Raw genomic sequence first — 22,198 nt, 5'->3', positions numbered from 1 at the left:
CTGTTTATTCTAATATTCTTTTAAGGCAATTGACCCTGTGTTGTATCATCTTAATACAGAGAGCACATTTGTATGTATTTTTTCTTTCTTTTTATATAAAGCTTTCTTTTAAAGACCTGTTGAAGTTTTCTTTACTTCAGGGAAATTGAGTCTGTACTCACCAGGGAATTGGTGGGAGGAAGAAATCGGGAGATCTGTGTGTGGATTGGCTAGCCTGATTTTTGCTTCCCTCTGGGGGAATAGGAAAGTACTTTTTGTTTCCAGGATTGGGAACAGAGAGGGGGAGTCTCTGTGTAGTTTCACAGAGCTTGTGTCTGTGTATCTCTCCAGGAGCACCTGGAGGGGGGAAGGAAAAAGGATTATTTCCCTTTGTTGTGAGACTCAAGGGATTTTGGGTCTTGGGGTCCCCAGGGAAGGTTTTTCAGGGGGACCAGAGTGCCCCAAAACACTCTAATTTTTTGGGTGGTGGCAGCAGGTACCAGGTCCAAGCTGGTAACTAAGCTTGGAGGTTTTTCATGCTAACCCCCATATTTTGGACGCTAAGGTCCAAATCTGGGACTAAGGTTATGATATGGTGTGCAGCTGGTGGGATATAGACAGAATCCAGAAGCCAGTAGGAATATTCTATTTTTCTTTTCTCTGCTAAGGGCTTTTTAGCAGAGAGAGAAACAGTTGGTTTTAAAAGGGAACCAAAGAGAATATTTTTTTTTCTGCTCTCTCTGGCAGTTTGTGGCTTGCATGTTAAGCGAGAAGCCATTACCAGACTGTTAAGGGTCTTTTGTCATGCAATAGCCCTCCCATTAGGAGGCAAGTACCAGCACTTATATGCATGCAAATAAAGTGGTTTTTCTGGTTTCCTTTCATTGAACATTAGCTAGAGAGAGAAAAGGAAAAAAGCACTGTTGCTAGGCAGACTTCAGGAGGCAACAGAACCTGCAGTTCAGAAGATAAACACCGGAGGGCACCCCAACACAAGAAAACAGGAACCATGACTTCTAAGGCAAAAATTGACGCCGAAGAACAAATCAAAGAAGCTGAACACAGGCGACAGATGGAGATGAAAGAAAGGAAGAAAGCATGAAACTGGCAGCCTTCCAAAGAGAACAGGCAGCCCAAGAGGCAGCACACAAAAGAAAACTAGAAGAAGAAGAGTGTAGCCTACCGAAGGAAACAAGCAGAAGAAGAGTTGGCCCACAGAAGGAAGCAAGAAGAAGAGGAGGCGGCCCACCACCGAGAAATGGAAAAAACAACAAAAAGAAATGGAAAAACAACAAAAAGAGAATGAAGAGAAGGAAAAACAGAGGAAAACATGAACTGGAGTTGGCAAAAGCTGGGCTGCATGTGCCAGCCAACCCTAACAACCCGGCGCCAATTATTGCTCCACAGCACAGGAAATTTCCCACCTACAAGGCAGGTGATGACACCGAGGCCTTCTTGGAAAATTTTGAAAAGAGCCTGTCTTGGGTACAGCATTCCCGAAGACCAGTACATGGTAGAAGTGAGGTCACAGCTCAGTGGACCTTTTAGCAGAGGTGGCAGCTGAAATGCCTAAGCAGCAAATGAATGACTATAAACTTTTTTCAAACCAAGGCCAGATACAGAATGGGGATAACCCCAGATCATGCCCATCGGCGTTTTCAGAACCCAAAAGTGGAAACCAGAGGTGTCATTTCCCAAACACGCCCACTACATTGCAAAAAAACTATGAGGCCTGGATAACAGGAAACAACATTCAAACCTTGGAAGAACTGCACCTCCTCATACAAATGGAGCAGTTCTTGGATGGTGTTCCTGAAGACATCACACGGTACATACAAGATGGAAATCCCAAAGATATCGCTGAGGCGGTGGAGATTGGAGCCAAATGGATGGAACTGGCAGAAAGCAAGAAAGCTACTGTCAAGGGGAACGATTACCCCAGGGGGCACACAGACCATAAACCCTACAACCGAGGACAGCCAAAGACCCCACATACCACCCAAGTAAAGCCACAGATACCCTACCCTTCAACCTCACCAGTCTCCAGTAACTCACCTCGGCCCAGTGACCCATCAGATGGAAGATGCTTTAAGTGTAATGAACTGGGACATATCAAGGCCAACTGTCCAAAGAACACCATGCGAGTGCAATTCATTACACAACCATCACACCAAAGATCCCCAGGCCCGGATGCTTATCAAATACCCTTGGAGCGAAAGGAAAATTTGAGAGTGGGCGGAAAGAAGGTTACTGCGTGGAGAGACACGGGGGCACAAGTGTCAGCTATCCACCAATCCTTCGTTGACCCCAAATTCATCAACCCAAAGGCCAAAGTTACAATTTACCCCTTCATGTCACAAGCTGTAGACTTGCCTACAGCTCAACTGCCTGTCCAGTACAAAGGCTGGTCAGGAATGTGGACTTTTGCAGTCTATGACAATTATCCTATCCCCATGCTACTGGGGGAAGACTTGGCCAACCAGGTGAGGCGGGCCAAGAGAGTGGGAATGGTTACACGTAGCCAAACCAGGCAAGCTTCCAGACCCATTCCTGTTCCTGAGCCGTCCACAGAGGCCCCGTCTGTGTTACCAGAGACCCAGACAGAGGTAGTGGACCCGGATTCCATGCCAACCACTGAAACAGCCACAGCACCTCCAGTCCCAGGCCGGAACTGGAACAGCAACCAGCACCAGAGATTGCAACCCCATCTTCAAACTCACAGCCAGTGAGCGCCAGCGAGCCAGAACTGGCAGAAGCAAAAGACAGTCATACCCAAAAGGCTCGGCCAGAGCCTGAAATACCCTCAGGTGCACCAGCGGAGAGCGGTTCACCAGCAACGGAAACAACCCCATCACCTACATCGCTTCCACAGGGACCAAGCCCAAGTCCACAGTCTGAGGAAGAACTGGTGACCCCAGCCTCAAGGGAACAGTTCCAGACTGAGCAGGAAGCGGATGACAGCCTTCAGAAAGCTTGGGCGGCGGCACGGAGCACCCCACCGCCTCTCAGCTCTTCTAATCGATCCCGGTTTGTTATAGACCAAGGACTTTTATACAAGGAAATTCTTTCTGGTGGACACCGGGAAGAATGGCAGCCGCAAAAACAGTTGGTGGTTCCAACTAAGTACCGGGGGAAGCTCTTAAGCTTAGCCCATGATCATCCCAGTGGCCATGCTGGGGTGAACAGAACCAAGGACCGGTTGGGGAAGTCCTTCCACTGGGAGGGGATGGGCAAGGATGTTGCCAAGTATGTCCGGTCTTGTGAGGTATGCCAAAGAGTGGGAAAGCCTCAAGACCAGGTCAAGGCCCCTCTCCAGCCACTCCCCATAATTGAGGTCCCATTTCAGCGAGTAGCTGTGGATATTCTGGGTCCTTTCCCAAAAAAGACGCCCAGAGGAAAGCAGTACGTACTGACTTTAGTGGACTTTGCTACCCGATGGCCAGAAGCAGTAGCTCTAGGCAACACCAGGGCTAACACTGTGTGCCTGGCCTTAACAGACATCTTTGCCAGGGTAGGCTGGCCCTGCGACATCCTTACAGATTCAGGGTCTAATTTCCTGGCAGGAACCATGGAAAAACTGTGGGAAACTCATGGGGTGAATCACTTGGTTGCCACCCCATACCACCATCAAACCAATGGCCTGGTGGAAAGGTTCAATGGAACTTTGGGGGCCATGATACGAAAATTCATCAACGAATTCTCCAATAATTGGGACCTAGTGTTGCAGCAGTTGCTGTTTGCCTACAGGGCTGTACCACATCCCAGTTTAGGGTTTTCACCATTTGAACTTGTGTATGGTCACGAGGTTAAGGGGCCATTACAGTTGGTGAAGCAGCAATGGGAGGGGTTTACGCCTTCTCCAGGAACTAACATTCTGGACTTTGTAAGCAACCTACAAAGCACCCTCCGACACTCTTTAGCCCTTGCTAGAGAGAACCTAAAGAATGCTCAGGAAGAGCAAAAGGCCTGGTATGACAGACATGCCAGAGAACGTTCCTTCAAGGTAGGAGACCAGGTTATGGTCTTGAAGGCGCAACAGGCCCATAAGATGGAAGCATCATGGGAAGGGCCCATTCACGGTCCAAGAGCGCCTGGGAGCTGTAAACTACCTCATAGCATTTCCCAATTCCTCACTAAAGCCTAAAGTGTACCATGTTAATTCTCTCAAGCCTTTCTATTCCAGAGACTTACAGGTTTGTCAGTTTACAGTCCAGGAAGATGATGCTGAGTGGCCTGACGGTGTCTACTACGACGGGAAAAAAGACGGTGGCGTGGAAGAGGTTGAACCTCTCAACCACCCCTAGAACGTCTGCAGCGGCAACAAATCAAGGAGCTGTGCACTAGCTTCGCCCCCATTGTTCTCAGCCACCCCAGGACGGACTGAACGGGCATACCACTCCATTGATACAGGTAATGCTCACCCAATCAGAACCCCACCCTACCGAGTGTCTCCTCATGCCCAAGCTGCTATAGAACGGGAGATCCAGAACATGCTACAGATGGGTATAATCCGCTCATCTACCAGTGCATGGGCATCTCCAGTGGTTCTGGTACCCAAACCAGATGGGGAAATACGCTTTTGCGTGGACTACCATAAGCTAAATGCTGTAACTCGTCCGGACAACTATCCAATGCCACGTACCGATGAGCTATTGGAGAAGTTGGGACGTGCCCAGTTCATCTCTACAATAGACTTAAACCAAGGGGTACTGGCAAGTACCGCTAGATGAACCTGCCAAGGAGAGGTCAGCATTCGTCACCCATGCGGGGTTGTATGAATTCAATGTCCTTCCTTTCGGCCTTCGAAATGCACCCGCCACCTTCCAGAGGCTGGTAGATGGTATACTAGCTGGACTGGGAGAATTTGCAGTTGCCTACCTCGATGATGTGGCCATTTTTTCAGACTCCTGGCCCGAACACCTACTACACCTGGAAAAGGTCTTTGAGCGCATCAGGCAGGCCGGACTAACTGTTAAGGCCAAAAAGTGTCAAATAGGCCAAAACAGAGTGACTTACCTGGGGCACCAGGTGGGTCGAGGAACCATAAACCCCCTACAGGCCAAGGTGGATGCTATCCAAAAGTGGCCTGTCCCAAAGTCAAAGAAGCAGGTCCAATCCTTCTTAGGCTTGGCCGGATACTACAGGCGATTTGTACCACACTACAGCCAAATCGCTGCCCCATTGACCGACCTGACCAAAAAGACCCAGCCAAATGCCGTTAAGTGGACTGATGAGTGTCAAAAGGCCTTTACCCAGCTTAAGGCGACGCTCATGTCTGACCCTGTGCTCAGGGCCCCGGACTTTGACAAGCCATTCCTAGTAACCACAGATGCATCTGAGCGTGGTATAGGAGCAGTGCTCATGCAGGAAGCAACAGATCACAACTTCCATCCTGTCGTGTTTCTCAGCAAGAAACTGTCTGAGAGGGAAAGTCACTGGTCAGTCAGTGAAAAGGAATGCTATGCCATTGTGTACGCCCTGGAAAAGCTACGCCCATATGTTTGGGGACGGCGGTTCCAACTACAAACTGACCATGCTGCACTAAAGTGGCTTCATACTGCCAAGGGGAACAACAAGAAACTTCTTCGTTGGAGTTTAGCTCTCCAAGATTTTTGATTTTGAAATTCAGCACATCACAGGAGCTTCTAACAAAGTAGCTGATGCACTCTCCCGTGAGAGTTTCCCAGAATTCAGTAGTTAAAAAGTGTTCTTAAAATGTAGAAGTCTGTTAGTTATATACTTAGGGGTATATGTAAAGGTGCATGTGTTGTATTAATCTGTTTATTTTAAAGTTCTAGAAGGAAATCGCCGCCAGTGAGCTTCCCCACTGTCTGCAATTTGGGGGGCGTGTCATAAACAGATAGCTAAGGGTTAATGTCTCTTCCACCTGAAGCACCTGACCAGAGGACCAATCAGGAAACCGGATTTTTTTCAACTCTGGGTGGAGGGAGTTTGTGTCTAAGTCTTTTGTCTGCCTGCCTGCTTTCTCTGAGCTTTGGAGAAGTAGTTCTACTTTCTAATTTTCTGTTTCTAAGTGTAAGGACAAAGAGATCAGATAGTAAGTTCTATGGTTTTCTTTCTTTGGTATTTGCATGAATATAAGTGCTGGAGTGCTTTGATTTGTCTTCTTTTTGAATAAGGCTGTTTATTCAATATTCTTTTAAGCAATTGACCCTGTGTTGTATCATCTTAATACAGAGAGCACATTTGTATGTATTTTTCTTTCTTTTTATATAAAGCTTTCTTTTAAGACCTGTTGAAGTTTTCTTTACTTCAGGGAAATTGAGTCTGTACTCACCAGGGAATTGGTGGGAGGAAGAAATCGGGGAGATCTGTGTGTTGGATTGCTAGCCTGATTTTGCATTCCCTCTGGGGGAATAGGAAAGTACTTTTTGTTTCCAGGATTGGGAACAGAGAGGGGGGAGTCTCTGTGTAGTTTCACAGAGCTTGTGTCTGTGTATCTCTCCAGGAGCACCTGGAGGGGGGAAGGGAAAAAGGATTATTTCCCTTTGTTGTGAGACTCAAGGGATTTGGGTCTTGGGGTCCCCAGGGAAGGTTTTTCAGGGGGACCAGAGTGCCCCAAAACACTCTAATTTTTTGGGTGGTGGCAGCAGGTACCAGGTCCAAGCTGGTAACTAAGCTTGGAGGTTTTTCATGCTAACCCCCATATTTTGGACGCTAAGGTCCAAATCTGGGACTAAGGTTATGATAGGGTTATCCCTGGGAGTGGAGCAGAGAAGAGTTAATATCCTGACATGGTGTTTTGCAGAGGCAGATAGAAAGACTAGACAGACAAATCAGGAAGAAGGTAAATAAACAAAGACAACAGAAAGAGAAAACCACAGATCAGAAGGATCTCACCATTTTTATGATCCCCATTTAAAAGGCAGGTGAGTTGATGAATATTTTTATTCCTTTTTAATCTTATTTTATCCTTTCCTTTACATATGACCAGATTCTTCCCCCCCAATCTTATCTAAGGGTGAGTCTCTCAAACCGGTCCAATTGATTTCTGCCTGGATGCAGCAATCTGCTCACACAGAGGCAAGGTAGATGACTTAATATTTTTTATTGGACCAGCTTCGGTTGGTGAGAGAGACAAGTTTTTGAGCCAGAAAGAGTTCTCTCTCACCAACTGAAGTTGGTCCAATAAAAGGTATTATCTCACCCCTCCCTTGTCTCGCGAATATCCTGGGACAGAGACAGCTACAACTCCACTGCATGCTCACACTGAATGAGTTGCAACACAGAACTTGTGGCTGGGACCCCAGCTACTACTGGAATCACTCATCTCTCTCTCTCTCTATTTCTGAAGACAGCACTGAGAAAAAGAAGTTCATTTGGTGCATGTTAGCTGTAGTTTCTTTTTTTGGAGAGTTTGTGTGTGTTTTATGGGGAAGTTAGGAGTAGGGCATTCTTTGGAGAAGACACTTCGTTTTAATAAGAATATAAGTATTGCCCTACTTGGTCAGACCAATGGTCCTTATATCCAATATCCTGTCCTCCATCAGTGGCCGGTGTCAGATGTTTTAGAAGGACTGAACAGAATAGAGCAATTTGTTGAGTGATCTATCCTCGGTTGTCCAGTTCCAGCTTCTAGCTGCCAGAGGTTTATGGACTCCCCAAGAGTGGGACTGAGTCCCTGACTATCTTGGCTAATAGCTATTGATGGACCTATCCTCCATGCAATTATGTATTTTTTTTTGTACCCAGTTATACTTTTGGCCTTCACAACCTCCCCTGGAAACAAGATCTACAGCTTGTCTGTGCATTGTGTGAAGAAATACTTCCTTTCGTTTGCATTAAACCTGCTGCCTATTAATTTCAGCGGATGACTCCTGGTTCATGTATTTTGTGAAGATGTAAATAACACTATCTTATTCACTTTCTCCAAACCATTCATGATTTCATATCCCCTCTTACTCCTCTCTTTTCCAAGCCAAACAGTCCCAGTCTTTTTAATCTCTCCTCATATGGAATCTGTTCCATACCCATAATATTTTTTGTTGCCCTTCTCTGTACTTTTTCCAATTCGGATATATTGTTTTTGAGATGGGGTGACTAGAACTGCACGCAGTATTCATGGTGTAGGTGTACCATGAATTTATATAGTGGCATTATGATATTGTCTGTCTTCTCATCTGTCCCTTTCCTAATGGTGCCTAACATTCTGTCAATTTTCTTGACTGCTGCTGCACATTGAGCAGATCTTACAGAGAACTATCCACGGTGACTCCAAGATCTTTCTTGAATGGTAACAGCTAATTTAGACCCATCATTTTGTGTCTATAGCTGGGATTATGTTTTCCGATGTGCTTTACTTTCATTTATCAGCATTGAATTTCATCTGCCATTTTCTTGCTCACTTACTAGTTTTTTGAGATCCCTTTTGTAACTCTTCTTAGTCTGCTTTGGATTTAATTATCTTGAATAATTTTGTATAGTTTGTAAATTTTTCAACTTCACTGTTTACTCCTTTTCTTACATTGTTTATTAATATGTTAAACAACACTGGCTCTAGTTCTGATCCTTGAGAGACCCAGCTATTTACCTGTCTCCATTCAGAAATGTTCCTTTGCACAGAATCTGCCTCTGTTGAAAGCTAGGTTCTGGTACAAGTTCCATCTCTTTGCTTAGATATTTGTCTCATGGGCTGATAATGGAGGAAAGGTTTAGTTTCTCTATAGGGTCCTATGAGGACAAACATAGATTGAATATTGGAGACAAGATTGGCTTCATTCCCATTTCTATTAACAATTGATGTCAAAATAGCCACTCACTTTCATGAGGGCAGGATAGACTCTTGTATATATCTGGAACTTTACTTTCAGATGTGCAGAACAAAGAGCTAAAGTCCCATTCAGTCAAATTTTCAAAGGAGTTTAAATGACTTAGAAACAGATGTCCCACTAATTTTCTAATGGGCTCTTTTCAGAAGTATGTCACTGTGACTAGAAAATGTTTTCCAGGCACACTCATTTCTTTTTATTGAATAATCCGAGCAATTTCAATCATTTCTCCTCATCAGACACTTGAAATAGAGGTCTCCCATATCTGAGATGAGCACCATAATCACTGGGATAAAAGTTATGGTGGAGTTCCTCTTCCTAATTCCCTCTCCTTGTTGGACAAAAACAAATTTATATAACTAGCTGTTGTAAACAGATAAGTAAGAGTTAATAGAACAGAAGTACTTTATATCTCTTTTGCCTGTAAAGGGTTAACAAGATCAGTGAGCCTGGCTGTCACCTGACCAGAGGACCAATCAGGGGACAGGATACTTTCAAATCTTGAGGGAGGGAAGTTTTTGTCTGTGCTGTTAGAGCTTGGTTATTGTTCACTCTGGGGGCTCCGAGCGACCAGACGTGCAACCAGGTTTCTCTCCAATCTCTTTGATACAGTCTCTTATATGTCCAGAATAGTGAGTACTAGGTAGATAAGGCGAGGTAGGCTTATGTTTGTTTTCTTTATTTGCAAATGTGTATTTGGCTGGAAGGAGTTCAATTTGATATTTTGCTGAAAGGATTTTAATTTCTACTTGTATACTTAGGCTGGGAGGGTATTCCCAGTGTCTATAGCTGAAAGACCCTGTAACATATTCCATCTTAAATTTACAAAGATAATTTTTACTGTTTTTTCTTTCTTTAATTAAAAGCTTTTCTTGTTTAAGAACTTGATTTTTTTTTTATTCTGCTGAGACCCCAGGGGACTGGGTCTGGATCCACAAGGGAATTGGTGGGGAGAAAGGAGGGAAGGGGGGAGAGAAAGGTCAATTTCTCTCTGTGTTAGGATTACTTTCTCTCTTAGGGAGAGTCTGGGAGGGGGAGAGAGAAGAAGGGGGGAAGGTGGATTTTCCTCTCTGTTTAAAGATTCAAGGAGTTTGAATCACAGTGATCTTCCAGGGTAACCCAGGGAGGGGAAGCCTGGAAGAGGCAACAGTGGGGGGAAAGGGTTTACTTTCCTTGTGTTAAGATCCAGAGGGTCTGGGTCTTGAGGGTCCCCGGGCAAGGTTTTGTGGGGACCAGAGTGTACCAGGCACTGGAATTCCTGGTTGGTGGCAGCGCTACAAGAACTAAGCTGGTAATTGAGCTTAGAGTAATTCATGCTGGTACCTCATCTTTTGGACGCTAAGGTTCAGAGTGGGGAATTATACCATGACACTGGCTATGAAAAAATTCAGGCTGGAAATTAGAAGAAGGTTTCTCACCAACAGAGGGGTGAGATTCTGGACCGACCTTCCAACAGGAGCTGTAGGGACACACAACTTAATTAGTTTTAAGAGAGAGCTGGATAAATTTATGAGTGCAACTGTATGATTGCATTTCCTGAGAAGTTGAGGGGCACGGCTTAGCAGCCCTGGGCTTCATTTTTGGTTTATGTCTTAGGTTCCTAAAGCTCATGGATCAGGGTTTACATCCTGTGGGAATGTATTCTGGGAGGGTTTTTGTTTTGGGGGATTTTTTTGGTCTCCTTCCTCTGAAGCTTCAGGGATAGCCACAGTTGGAGATGGGATCTTAGATGGGGTGGGCCTGACCTCTGAGGTGGGACCAAGCATTCTCTCTCTCAGATATTTACCATGATTGTTCTTGCTCACATAATCAGAGACTAACTGATACTTGACTCTCTCCTAGCATATTTCACTTCAGTTATGACTGTTTCTTTTTTTAATCTATTTTATTCACTTTCATATAGTTTTTTTAATTTTTAATTTTTTAAATGTTCAATTTTTTAAAATATTTGGTTTTTTATTTTTATTATATTTAACTTTTTATTTTATTCTATTTTATATTTTAATTATATGTTTATAGTTGTATTTTTATAATGTATATTGTAATTTTTATAGTGTTTTCTTTTTAATTTATTTTATAATGTTGATGTATCTGTAAAAGTAAATGTCACTGAAAATGTCACATCCCAATAGAAAGTTTTGATTTTGATAAATCAACATTTCCATCAGAAAATTTTCAATCGGTATCCAACTGAGTGCTCTAGCCAAGGTGTGGGCTTCAGCTAGAATCCCAGTTTATGTATTGCATTATTATCTCTTATCCAGATTATCCCCAGTAATAGGTTTTAATTATCCAAATTGAGTGTTTGACCATATAAAGAGACTAGGAATTTCCTCTCTAAATGACTCTCTGGCTGATGACTGCAATGATGATGGGGAGGTGAGATGCTTCCAGATGCCTGATTTCCACTAAAATTAGGCCCAGATAATACCCTATGTGATGCTCTAGGCAGAGAAAAACTCTTTGAGATGCCCTCATCCAAACCCCCAACTTCAGGTCCCTAAATCCCTCACCCTCTAGACCGTAACCCCAGCGGTCATTGCCTCATCCCTGTATTCAGAGTCTATGTAATCAATACCGAGAAGATAATTCAATTTTCAGAATGTCACTAAGCAGTCTGAATCAACAATATCCCTTGTTGGAGAAATTCAAAAGTTAATATGCGATGATCATAAAGCAGAATAAAAACAGATCTATATAGTCTAACACAAATGAAATCAAATGATAACCACCTGAAAAGGCTTAGGATGTGAGGGTTTGGACTGGCTCAACCTCACACATCCTGAGTTGGTTTCTGTTTCGGGATAATGAAAGCTTCTGAAGTCCAAACCAAGCCGATCACAGTCAGCAAAATTGTGGGTTGTTTTACCAGCCCAAAAGAGGCTTCAAGAATTCAGGGAATCCAGTGCCTACATGTTCATTTTCCAGACTCCTCCTGACAGTAATATAACGAGGGCAAGGTGAGTGTGGCACTTGCCTCGGACGTGGAAGGTGAGGGGTGGAGAAAGTCTCTCCTTTGGCAGCAATTTGGTGGCAAGTCCTTCCCTCCGAGAGGGACTGAGGGACCCACCGTCAAATTGTCATAGGTCATCGGCAAGGGAGAGGGGCGGCACGTTCGGCTCTTCAGCAGAAATTTGGTAACGGGTCCCCTAGCCTCTCTTTGAGGGAAGGACGTGCCACCGAATTGCTGCCAAAGAATGGCACAATTCCTCCGAGAAGAACCTGCCGCCAAAAAGCCAAAAGTACTGCCCCTGCCCCTTGCCTCGTGATCAAAAATCCCTAGATACAGCTCTGTCTCCTAGTGATCTGGTTTTCCCACTACACACCACTAGTATCAGCTCTTGGGAGCAGAATGAAGGAAGCAAAGCTTATTCTGTTGCCAATCAGAAAAAAAATAGAGTTTTTACACAAATATGAGCTTGCCTTAGCAGCGAGTTTGTGTCTCAGTTTTTCTCATTCACTCTCAGATGTCATAAGACTCCATCATATGACTCCGAGCCCCTAGTCTGTGTGCTCAGCCCAGTATTTGTGTGGGTGACCTGAAGGAGAGGGAGCATTTGAACATTAATGTATTTAAATTGATAATGTGATATTGACATTTAATAAATGCCACTCTTGTTCTCTTGTAGAGGATGGTTCATGACTGCCATGGCAGACCCAGAACAGGCAAATCAAACTTCCCTCACAGAATTCATCCTCCTGGGATTTGGGACTGTCCCTGACCTGCAGATCCTTCTCTTTCTGCTGTTCCTTGTGATTTACATTGTGACCATGTGCGGAAACATCCTCATTATTGTGTTAGTTGTGGCTGATCAGCACCTTCACACCCCCATGTACTTCTTCCTGGGGAACTTGTCTTGCTTGGAGACCTGTTACACCTCGATCATCCTGCCCAGGATGCTGGCCAGTTTCCTGACTGGGGACAGGACCATTTCTGTTGGTGGCTGCATCACACAATGTTACTTTGTTGGCTTCCTTGCAGGCACCGAGTGTTATCTCCTGGCAGTGATGTCTTATGATCGATACCTAGCGATATGCAAACCACTGCATTATGCAACCCTTATGAATGGCAGTTTCTGCCTCCAGCTAGCAGCTGGGTCTTGGATAAGTGCGTTGCTAGCTAATTCCATAGTAACTCTTATGATGTTACAATTAACTTTCTGTGGCTCAAATGAAATTGATCATTTTTTCTGTGAATTTACACAAATAATAAATCTCTACCGCAACGACATCTACCAGATGGAGCTTTTAATTACCATTCTGTGTGCTTTATTCACCCTGCCCCCATTTGCTTTAACTGGGACATCCTACCTGTGTATCATCTCCACCATCTTGAGAATCCCTTCCACTACCGGGAGGCAAAAGGCATTTTCTACCTGCTCCTCTCACCTCATTGTGGTGACAATTTTCTATGGGACCCTGATCATTGTGTATCTGCTACCAAAAACCAACACACTCAGAGACCTCAACAAAGTGTTCTCTGTCTTCTACACAATTCTGACTCCTATGACCAATCCCTTCATATACAGCCTGAGAAACAAAGAGGTGAAAGAGGCTGTGAGGAAAAAAATGCCAGTAAATATGTAAATTAATATCTCATGATTTTTAAGCCATTCTCATCATTTTTCCATACCTGTCTCATTAAATTTGCACATGTGGGGATGAATTTACAGGCTTGTTTTTGAGTCAGTCTAACCTGCAATCATGAGGTGTAATTTCAGCAGGTGTAGACAGGCCCCAGCAAGCTTTATTCCAGCTACCAAGTACTGGAGCATTAAAGCTGCGGCAGCACATGCTTCAGCTGAGACTAGCCAAGCAAGTAAGTTCACAGGATTCCGAGTGAGCTGCTACAGCCCAGGCTTAAGCACAGGCTGCTGCAGCTCCATTGCTCCGGTACCTGAGCTAGCTGGATTAAAGCTGACTCAGGTGTGTCTATGCGAGCTGCAGTAACATCACGTGATTGCAGTGCAGACATACCCCTAACTGCAACGTTAGCTCAAGGCCCAACTTGAGTTTAACTCGAGCTGTGACTTTTGTCTGTTATATTTATATACATATACACACAATAATAAACCATTCAATTATGTGTTTTGGGGTTTTTTACTGCACCTTGGATTTTTTAACAATTTAAGGCAGAGCAGTTTCGTTGGGTTGTCTTTTGTATTCTGGTCATTTTGTTTAGGCAAAACTCTGAAAAGCAAGCTAATACTATTTTTGAAAGAGCTCCATTAAATATTTCGAAAGCTATAACATGTCTTTTTATGTTTTATTTTATTCTTGTACAAACTTTCTTTACATGTGGGTTTTGTACAATCTTGCTATTCCCCCAAAATTTATGTCTTCACAATTTACATTCATGTAAGCTAGAGATGACATTACAATGACTATCTCCTCACTTCAGTTTTCAGTGGCAATGGTTCCACAGTGAAAAATCCAGTTACAAGGTCTGGGGACATTCAAATGGAAGAAAATGTTTTGAGACCTTCCTGCAAGCTGACCTTTGGGTCTAACTCACTAGGACTCTCCGGCTGCTGCGTGCACCTCCTTGAAAGACATGGTTAAGCCGACCTAAGCCCCAGTGTAGTGTGATAGACCCAGGCCAGTTGGGAACAGCAGAGTAGTAGAAGAGAGATATACAGGCCACTGAATAAGCATTTTTCTATTCCGTGAGTGACCAGAGTAGGGGCTGCTCCAGGCCAGTGAGAACACCTGACTCCAATTAACCTGCTAAGAGTCAGGTGAGGCTGTTAAGCACCTGACTCTAATTAAGGCCCCTCTGATTCTTTAAAAGGGCTCTCTCCAGTCAAGCCAAAGGGAGCCAGAGGAGAGGAAGTGCATGCGAGCAAGCGAGGAACTGGGAGCAAGAGGCGTGCAAGAAGCTGAGAGTGAGTAGGCATACTGGTGGAGGACTGAGAAATACAAGCATTATCAGACATCAGGAGGAAGGCTCTGTGGTGAGGACAAAGAAGGCGTTGGGAGGAGGCCATGGGGAAGTAGCCCAGGGAGTTGTAGCTGTCGTACAACTGTACCAGGAGATACTCTAGACAGTTCCAGTCCACAGGGCCCTGGGCTGGAACCTGGAGTAGAGGGCGGGCCCGGGTTCCTCCCAAACCTCCCAACTTCTGATCAAAACCAGGAGGAATTGAGCTGGACTGTGACTTCTACCAGAGGGGAAGTCTCTGGGCTGTTTCCTGACCAACAGGGTGAATATGTGAGGTGAGCAAATCCACCAATAAGCACAGGACCCACCAAGGTATAGAATGAACTTTGTCGGTATATATATATAATTATGGACCAGTCATGGAGATATGATCTTGCACACTGACTCACACAAGGAGTCCATACTTATCCTTGTGTGCCTGTTGAATTGATGCTGTCATAAACAGATAGCTAAGGGTTAATGTCTCTTTCACCTGGAAATAAGTATCTGAAGCACCTGATCAGAGGACCAATCAGGAAACAAGACTTTTTCAAATCTGGGTGGAGGGTTTTTTGTGTGTGAGTCCTTTGTTCTTGGTCTTCTGCCTGTATGCTCTCTCGGCTATGAGAAGTGATTTCTATTTCCTGCTTTCTAATCTTCTGTTTCCAAGTTGTGAGTACAGAGATCATAAAAACAATAGGAGTTATTGTTTTTTTATTTTTGTATTTACATGTCTATAGTTGCTGGAGTGCTTTGAATTGTATTCTTTTTGAATAAGGTTGTTTATTCATATTTCTTTTAAGCAATTGACCCTGTATTTGTCACCTTAATACAGAGAAACCATTTTTATGTATTTTTCTTTCTTTTTATATAAAGCTTTCTTTTAAGACCTGTTGGAGTTTTTCTTTAGTGGGGAACTCCAGGGAATTGAGTCTGCAGCTCACCAGGGAATTGGTGGGAGGAAGAAGTCAGGGGGAAATCTGTGTGTGTTAGATTTACTAGCCTGACTTTGCATTCCCTCTGGGTGAAGAGGGAAGTGCTTGTGTTTCCAGGCTGGAAACGGGGGAGGGTGGAATCCCTCTGCTTAGATTCACGGAGGTTGCTTCTGTGTATCTCTCCAGGAACACCTGGAGGGGGAAAGGGAAAAGGTTTATTTCCCTTTGTTGTGAGACTCAAGGGATTTGGGTCTTGGGGTCCCCAGGGAAGGTTTTTGTGGGGACCAGAGTGCCCCAAAACACTCTAATTTTTTGGGTGGTGGCAGCTTTACCAGGTCCAAGCTGGTAACTAAGCTTGGAGGTTTTCATGCTAACCCTCATATTTTGGACGCTAAGGTCCAAATCTGGGACTAGGTTTATGATATGAGTGACAGTGTTGTGGGAAAGATAGATAGAATCCAGAAGCCAGTAGGAATATTATATTTTTCTTTTCTCTGCTAGGGGCTTTTTAGCAGAGAGGGTTTGGTTTTAAAAGGAACCAGAGATAAATTTTTTTTCTCTGCTCTCTCTGGCAGTTGTGGCTTGCATATTAAGCAAGAAACCATTAAGAGACTATTAAGGGTCTTTTGTCACACAATAGCACTCCCATTAGGAGGCAGATACCAGCACTATACACATGCAAATAAAGTGGTTTTTCTGGTTTACTTTACATTGAAAAAATTAGCTAGAGGAAGAAAGGGAAAAAGGCACTGTTGCTAGGCAGACCCCAGGAGGCAACAGAGAACCTGCAGTTCAGACAACAAGCACCGGAGGGCACCCCAACACAAGAAAACAGGATGTCACGAAAACCAGATGCAGTACAGCTCGAAGCAATGGAAAAACAGATAGAACTGCTCAGAACACAGATGGCCAGAGATGAGGCAACTCACAAACAAGAGATGGAAAGGCTACAAAAACAAGAAGAAGCCAAAAATGCAGCCTACCACAGAAAACTACAAGAAGAAGAAGTGGCTCACAAAATGAAACAAGCAGAAGAAGAGGTAGCCTACCGCCGAGAAATGGAAAAACAACAAAAAGAAATGGAAAAACAACAAAAAGAATGTGAAGAGAAGGAAAAACAGAGAAAACATTAACTGGACTTAGCGCAAGCTGGGCTGCATGCGCCAGCCAATCCTAACAACCCTTCGCCAATTATGGTTCCACATCACAGAAAATTTCCCACCTACAAGGCAGGTGATGACACCGAGGCCTTCTTGGAAAATTTTGAAAGAGCCTGTCTTGGGTATAGCATCCCTGAAGACCAATACATGGTAGAATTGAGGTCACAGCTCAGTGGACCTTTAGCAGAGGTGGCAGCTGAAATGCCTAAGCAGCAAATGAACGACTATAAACTTTTTCAAACCAAGGCCAGATACAGAATGAGGATAATCCCGGATCATGCCCATCGGCGTTTCAGAACCCAAAAGTGGAAACCAGATGTGTCATTTCCCAAACATGCCTACTATGTTGGGAAAATTATGAAGCCTGGATATCAGGACACAATGTTAAAACCTTGGAAGAACTGCACCTCCTCATACAAATGGAGCAGTTCTTGGATGGTGTTCCTGAGGACATCACACGATACATACAAGATGGAAAACCCAAAAATCTCGCTGAGGCGGGGGAGATTGGAGCCAGATGGATGGAAGTGGCAGAAAGCAAGAAAGCTACTGTCAAGGGGAACGAATACCTCAGGGGGCACACCGACCATAAACCCTACAACCGAGGACAGCCAAAGACCCCACATACAACCCAAGTAAAGCCACAGACACACTATTCTTCCACCTCATCAGTCTCCAGTAACTCACCTCGACCCAGTGACCCATCAGATGGAAGATGCTTTAGGTGTAATGAACTGGGACATATCAAGCCCAACTGTCCAAAGAATGCCATCCGAGTGCAGTTCATTACACCACCATCACCCAAAAGATCCCCAAGCCCAGATGCCTCTCAAATACCCTTGGAGCGAAGGGAAAATTTGAGAGTGAGCGGAAAAAAGGTTACTGCATGGAGAGACACGGGGGCACAAGTGTCAGCTATCCACCAATCCTTCGTAGATCCCAAATTCATCTACCCAAAGGCCCAAGTGACAATTTACCCCTTCATGTCACAAGCTGTAGACTTGCCTACAGCTGAACTGCCTGTCCAGTACAAAGGCTGGTCAGGAATGTGGACTTTTGCAGTCTATGACAATTATCCTATCCCCATGCTACTGGGGGAAGACTTGGCCAACCAGGTGAAGCGGACCAAGCGAGTGGGAATGGTTACACATAGCCAAACCAGGCAAGCTTCCAGACCTATTCCTGTTCCTGAGCCGTCCACAGACGCCCCGTCTGTGTTACCAGAGACCCAGACAGAGGTAGTGGACCCGGATTCCATGCCAACCACTGAAGCAGCCACAGCACCTCCAGTCCCAGGCCCGGAACTGGAACAGCAACCAGCACCAGCAAGTGCAACCACATCTTCAAACTCAAAGCCAGAGGGCGCCAGCGAGCTAGAACTGGCAGAAGCAACAGACAGCCATACCCAAAAGGCTCAGCCAGAGCCTGAAAGAACCTCAGGTGCACCAGCGGAGAGCGGTTCACCAGCAATGGAAACAACCCCATCACCTACATCACTTCCACAGGGACCAAGCCCAAGTCCACAGTCTGAGGAAGAACTGGTGACCCCAGCCTCAAGGAAACAGTTCCAGACTGAGCAGGAAGCAGATGACAGCCTTCAGAAAGCTTGGGCGGCAGCACGGAACACCCCACCGCCTCTCAGCTCTTCTAATCGATCCCGGTTTGTTATAGACCAAGGACTTTTATACAAAGAGATTCTTTCTGGTGGACACCGGGAAGAATGGCAGCCGCAAAAACAGTTGGTGGTTCCAACTAAGTACCGGGGGAAGCTCTTAAGCTTAGCCCATGATCATCCCAGTGGCCATGCTGGGGTGAACAGAACCAAGGACCGGTTGGGGAAGTCCTTCCACTGGGAGGGGATGGGCAAGGATGTTGCCAAGTATGTCCGGTCTTGTGAGGTATGCCAAAGAGTGGGAAAACCCCAAGACCAGGTCAAGGCCCCTCTCCAGCCACTCCCCATAATTGAGGTCCCATTTCAGAGAGTAGCTGTGGATATTCTGGGTCCTTTCCCAAAAAAGACGCCCAGAGGAAAGCAGTACGTACTGACTTTTGTGGACTTTGCTACCCGATGGCCGGAAGCAGTAGCTCTAGGCAACACCAGGGCTAACACTGTGTGCCTGGCCCTAACAGACATTTTTGCCAGGGTAGGTTGGCCCTCCGACATCCTTACAGATTCAGGATCTAATTTCCTGGTAGGGACCATGGAAAAACTGTGGGACACACGTGGGGTGAACCACTTGGTTGCCACCCCTTACCACCATCAAACCAATGGCCTGGTGGAAAGGTTTAATGGAACTTTGGGGGCCATGATACGTAAATTCATCAACGAATACTCCAATAATTGGGACCTAGTGTTGCAGCAGTTGCTGTTTGCCTACAGGGCTGTACCACATCCCAGTTTAGGGTTTTCACCGTTTGAACTTGTGTATGGTCACAAGGCTAAGGGGCCATTACAGTTGGTGAAGCAGCAATGGGAGGGGTTTACGCCTTCTACTGGAATTAACATTCTGGACTTTGTAAGCAACCTACAAAGCACCCTCCAACACTCTTTAGCCCTTGCCAGAGAAAACCTAAAGGATGCTCAGGAAGAGCAAAAGGCCTGGTATGACAGACATGCCAGAGAACGTTCCTTCAAGGTAGGAGACCAGGTTATGGTCTTGAAGGCGCAACAGGCCCATAAGATGGAAGCATCATGGGAAGGGCCATTCACGGTCCAAGAGCGCCTGGGAACTGTGAACTACCTCATAGCATTTCTCAGTTCTTCACTAAAGCCCAGAGTGTACCATGTTAATTCTCTCAAGCCTTTCTATTCCAGAGACTTACAGGTTTGTCAGTTTACAGTCCAGGGAGATGATGCTGAGTGGCCTGACGATGTCTACTACGAAGGGGAAAAAGATGGTGGCGTGGAAGAGGTGAACCTCTCAACCACTCTGGAACGTCTGCAGCGGCGACAAATCAAGGAGCTGTGCACTAGCTTCGCCCCATTGTTCTCAGCCACCCCAGGATGGACTGAACGGGCATACCACTCCATTGACACAGGTAATGCTCACCCCATTAGAACCCCACCCTTCCGGGTGTCTCCTCATGCCCAAGCTGCTATAGAACGGGAGATCCAGAACATGCTACAGATGGGAATAATCCGCTCATCTACCAGTGCATGGGCATCTCCAGTGGTTCTGGTACCTAAACCAGATGGGGAAATACGCTTTTGCGTGGACTACCGTAAGCTAAATGCGGTAACTCGTCCAGACAACTATCCAATGCCCCGCACCGATGAGCTATTGGAAAAGTTGGGACGGGCCCAGTTCATCTCTACAATAGACTTAACCAAGGGGTACTGGCAAGTACCGCTAGATGAACCTGCCAAGGAGAGGTCAGCATTCGTCACCCATGCGGGGGTGTATGAATTTAATGTCCTTCCTTTCGGCCTTCGAAATGCACCCGCCACCTTCCAGAGGCTGGTTATGGTCTACTAGCAGGACTGGGAGAATATGCAATTGCCTACCTTGATGATGTGGCCATTTTTTCAGACTCCTGGCCCGAACACCTACTACACCTGGAAAAGATCTTTGAGCGCATCAGGCAGGCCGGACTAACTGTTAAGGCCAAAAAGTGTCAAATAGGCTAAAACAGAGTGAATTACCTGGGGCACCAGGTGGGTCGAGGAACCATAAACCCCCTATAGGCCAAGGTGGATGCTATCCAAAAGTGGCCTATCCCAAGGTCAAAGAAACAGGTCCAATCCTTCTTAGGCTTGGCCGGGTACTACAGGCGATTTGTACCACACTACAGCCAAATCACTGCCCCACTGACCGACCTGACTAAAAAGACCCAGCCAAATGCAGTTAAGTGGACTGATGAGTGTCAAAAGGCCTTTACCCAACTTAAGGCAACGCTCATGTCTGACCCTGTGCTCAGGGCCCCGGACATTGACAAGCCATTCCTAGTAACCACAGATGCATCTGAGCGTGGTATAGGAGCAGTTCTCATGCAGGAAGCAACGGATCACAACTTCCATCCTGTCGTGTTTCTCAGCAAGAAACTGTCTGAGAGGGAAAGTCACTGGTCAGTCAGTGAAAAGGAATGCTATGCCATTGTGTACGCCCTGGAGAAGCTACGCCCATATGTTTGGGGACGGCGGTTCCAGCTACAAACTGACCATGCTGCACTAAAGTGGCTTCATACTGCCAAGGGGAACAACAAGAAAATTCTTCGTTGGAGTTTAGCTTTCCAAGATTTTGATTTTGAAATTCAGCACATCTCAGGAGCTTCTAACAAAGTAGCTGATGCACTCTCCCGTGAGAGTTTCCCAGAATCCAGTAGTTAAATAGTGTTCTTAAAATGTAGAAGTCTGTTACTTATATACTTAGTGGTATATGTAAAGGTGCATGTGTTGTATTAATCTGTTTATTTTAAAGCTCTAGAAGGAAATCGCCGCCAGTGAGCTTCCCCACTGTCTGCAATTTGGGGGGCGTGTCATAAACAGATAGCTAAGGGTTAACGTCTCTTTCACCTGGAAATAAGTATCTGAAGCACCTGACCAGAGGACCAATCAGGAAACAAGACTTTTTCAAATCTGGGTGGAGGGTTTTTTGTGTGTGAGTCCTTTGTTCTTGGTCTTCTGCCTGTATGCTCTCTCGGCTATGAGAAGTGATTTCTATTTCCTGCTTTCTAATCTTCTGTTTCCAAGTTGTGAGTACAGCGATCATAAAAACAATAGGGGTTATTGTTTTTTTTCTTTTGTATTTACATGTCTATAGTTGCTGGAGTGCTTTGAATTGTATTCTTTTTGAATAAGGCTGTTTATTCATATTTCTTTTAAGCAATTGACCCTGTATTTGTCATCTTAATACAGAGAAACCATTTTTATGTATTTTTCTTTCTTTTTATATAAAGCTTTCTTTTAAGATCTGTTGGAGTTTTTCTTTAGTGGGGAACTCCAGGGAATTGAGTCTGCAGCTCACCAGGGAATTGGTGGGAGGAAGAAGTCAGGGGGAAATCTGTGTGTGTTAGATTTACTAGCCTGACTTTGCATTCCCTCTGGGTGAAGAGGGAAGTGCTTGTGTTTCCAGGCTGGAAACGGGGGAGGGTGGAATCCCTCTGCTTAGATTCACGGAGGTTGCTTCTGTGTATCTCTCCAGGAACACCTGGAGGGGGAAAGGGAAAAGGTTTATTTCCCTTTGTTGTGAGACTCAAGGGATTTGGGTCTTGGGGTCCCCAGGGAAGGTTTTTGTGGGGACCAGAGTGCCCCAAAACACTCTAATTTTTTGGGTGGTGGCAGCTTTACCAGGTCCAAGCTGGTAACTAAGCTTGGAGGTTTTCATGCTAACCCCCAAATTTTGAACGCTAAGGTCCAAATCTGGGATTAGGTTTATGACAGATGCATATCAGAATCATCATTCCCTGAAGGCAAGT

General features: G+C 45.2%; 1 protein-coding gene across 1 annotated transcript; it reads left to right on the top strand.

The window, feature by feature from the left end:
- Positions 1-12,416: 12,416 nt before the first annotated feature.
- On the top strand, positions 12,417-13,328 carry LOC127032586 (olfactory receptor 10A7-like; the record flags this gene model as incomplete). The annotated part of the gene is made up of 1 exon (XM_050919875.1): positions 12,417-13,328. A coding segment is annotated over exon 1 (912 nt), but the record flags the coding sequence as incomplete, so codon positions are not given.
- Between the last annotated feature and the right edge of the window lie 8,870 nt (positions 13,329-22,198).

The sequence above is a fragment of the Gopherus flavomarginatus genome, chromosome 12 (assembly GCF_025201925.1).
Source record: "Gopherus flavomarginatus isolate rGopFla2 chromosome 12, rGopFla2.mat.asm, whole genome shotgun sequence".
NCBI lineage: Eukaryota > Metazoa > Chordata > Testudines > Testudinidae > Gopherus > Gopherus flavomarginatus.
This window is presented reverse-complemented; position numbering and strand designations above follow the sequence as displayed.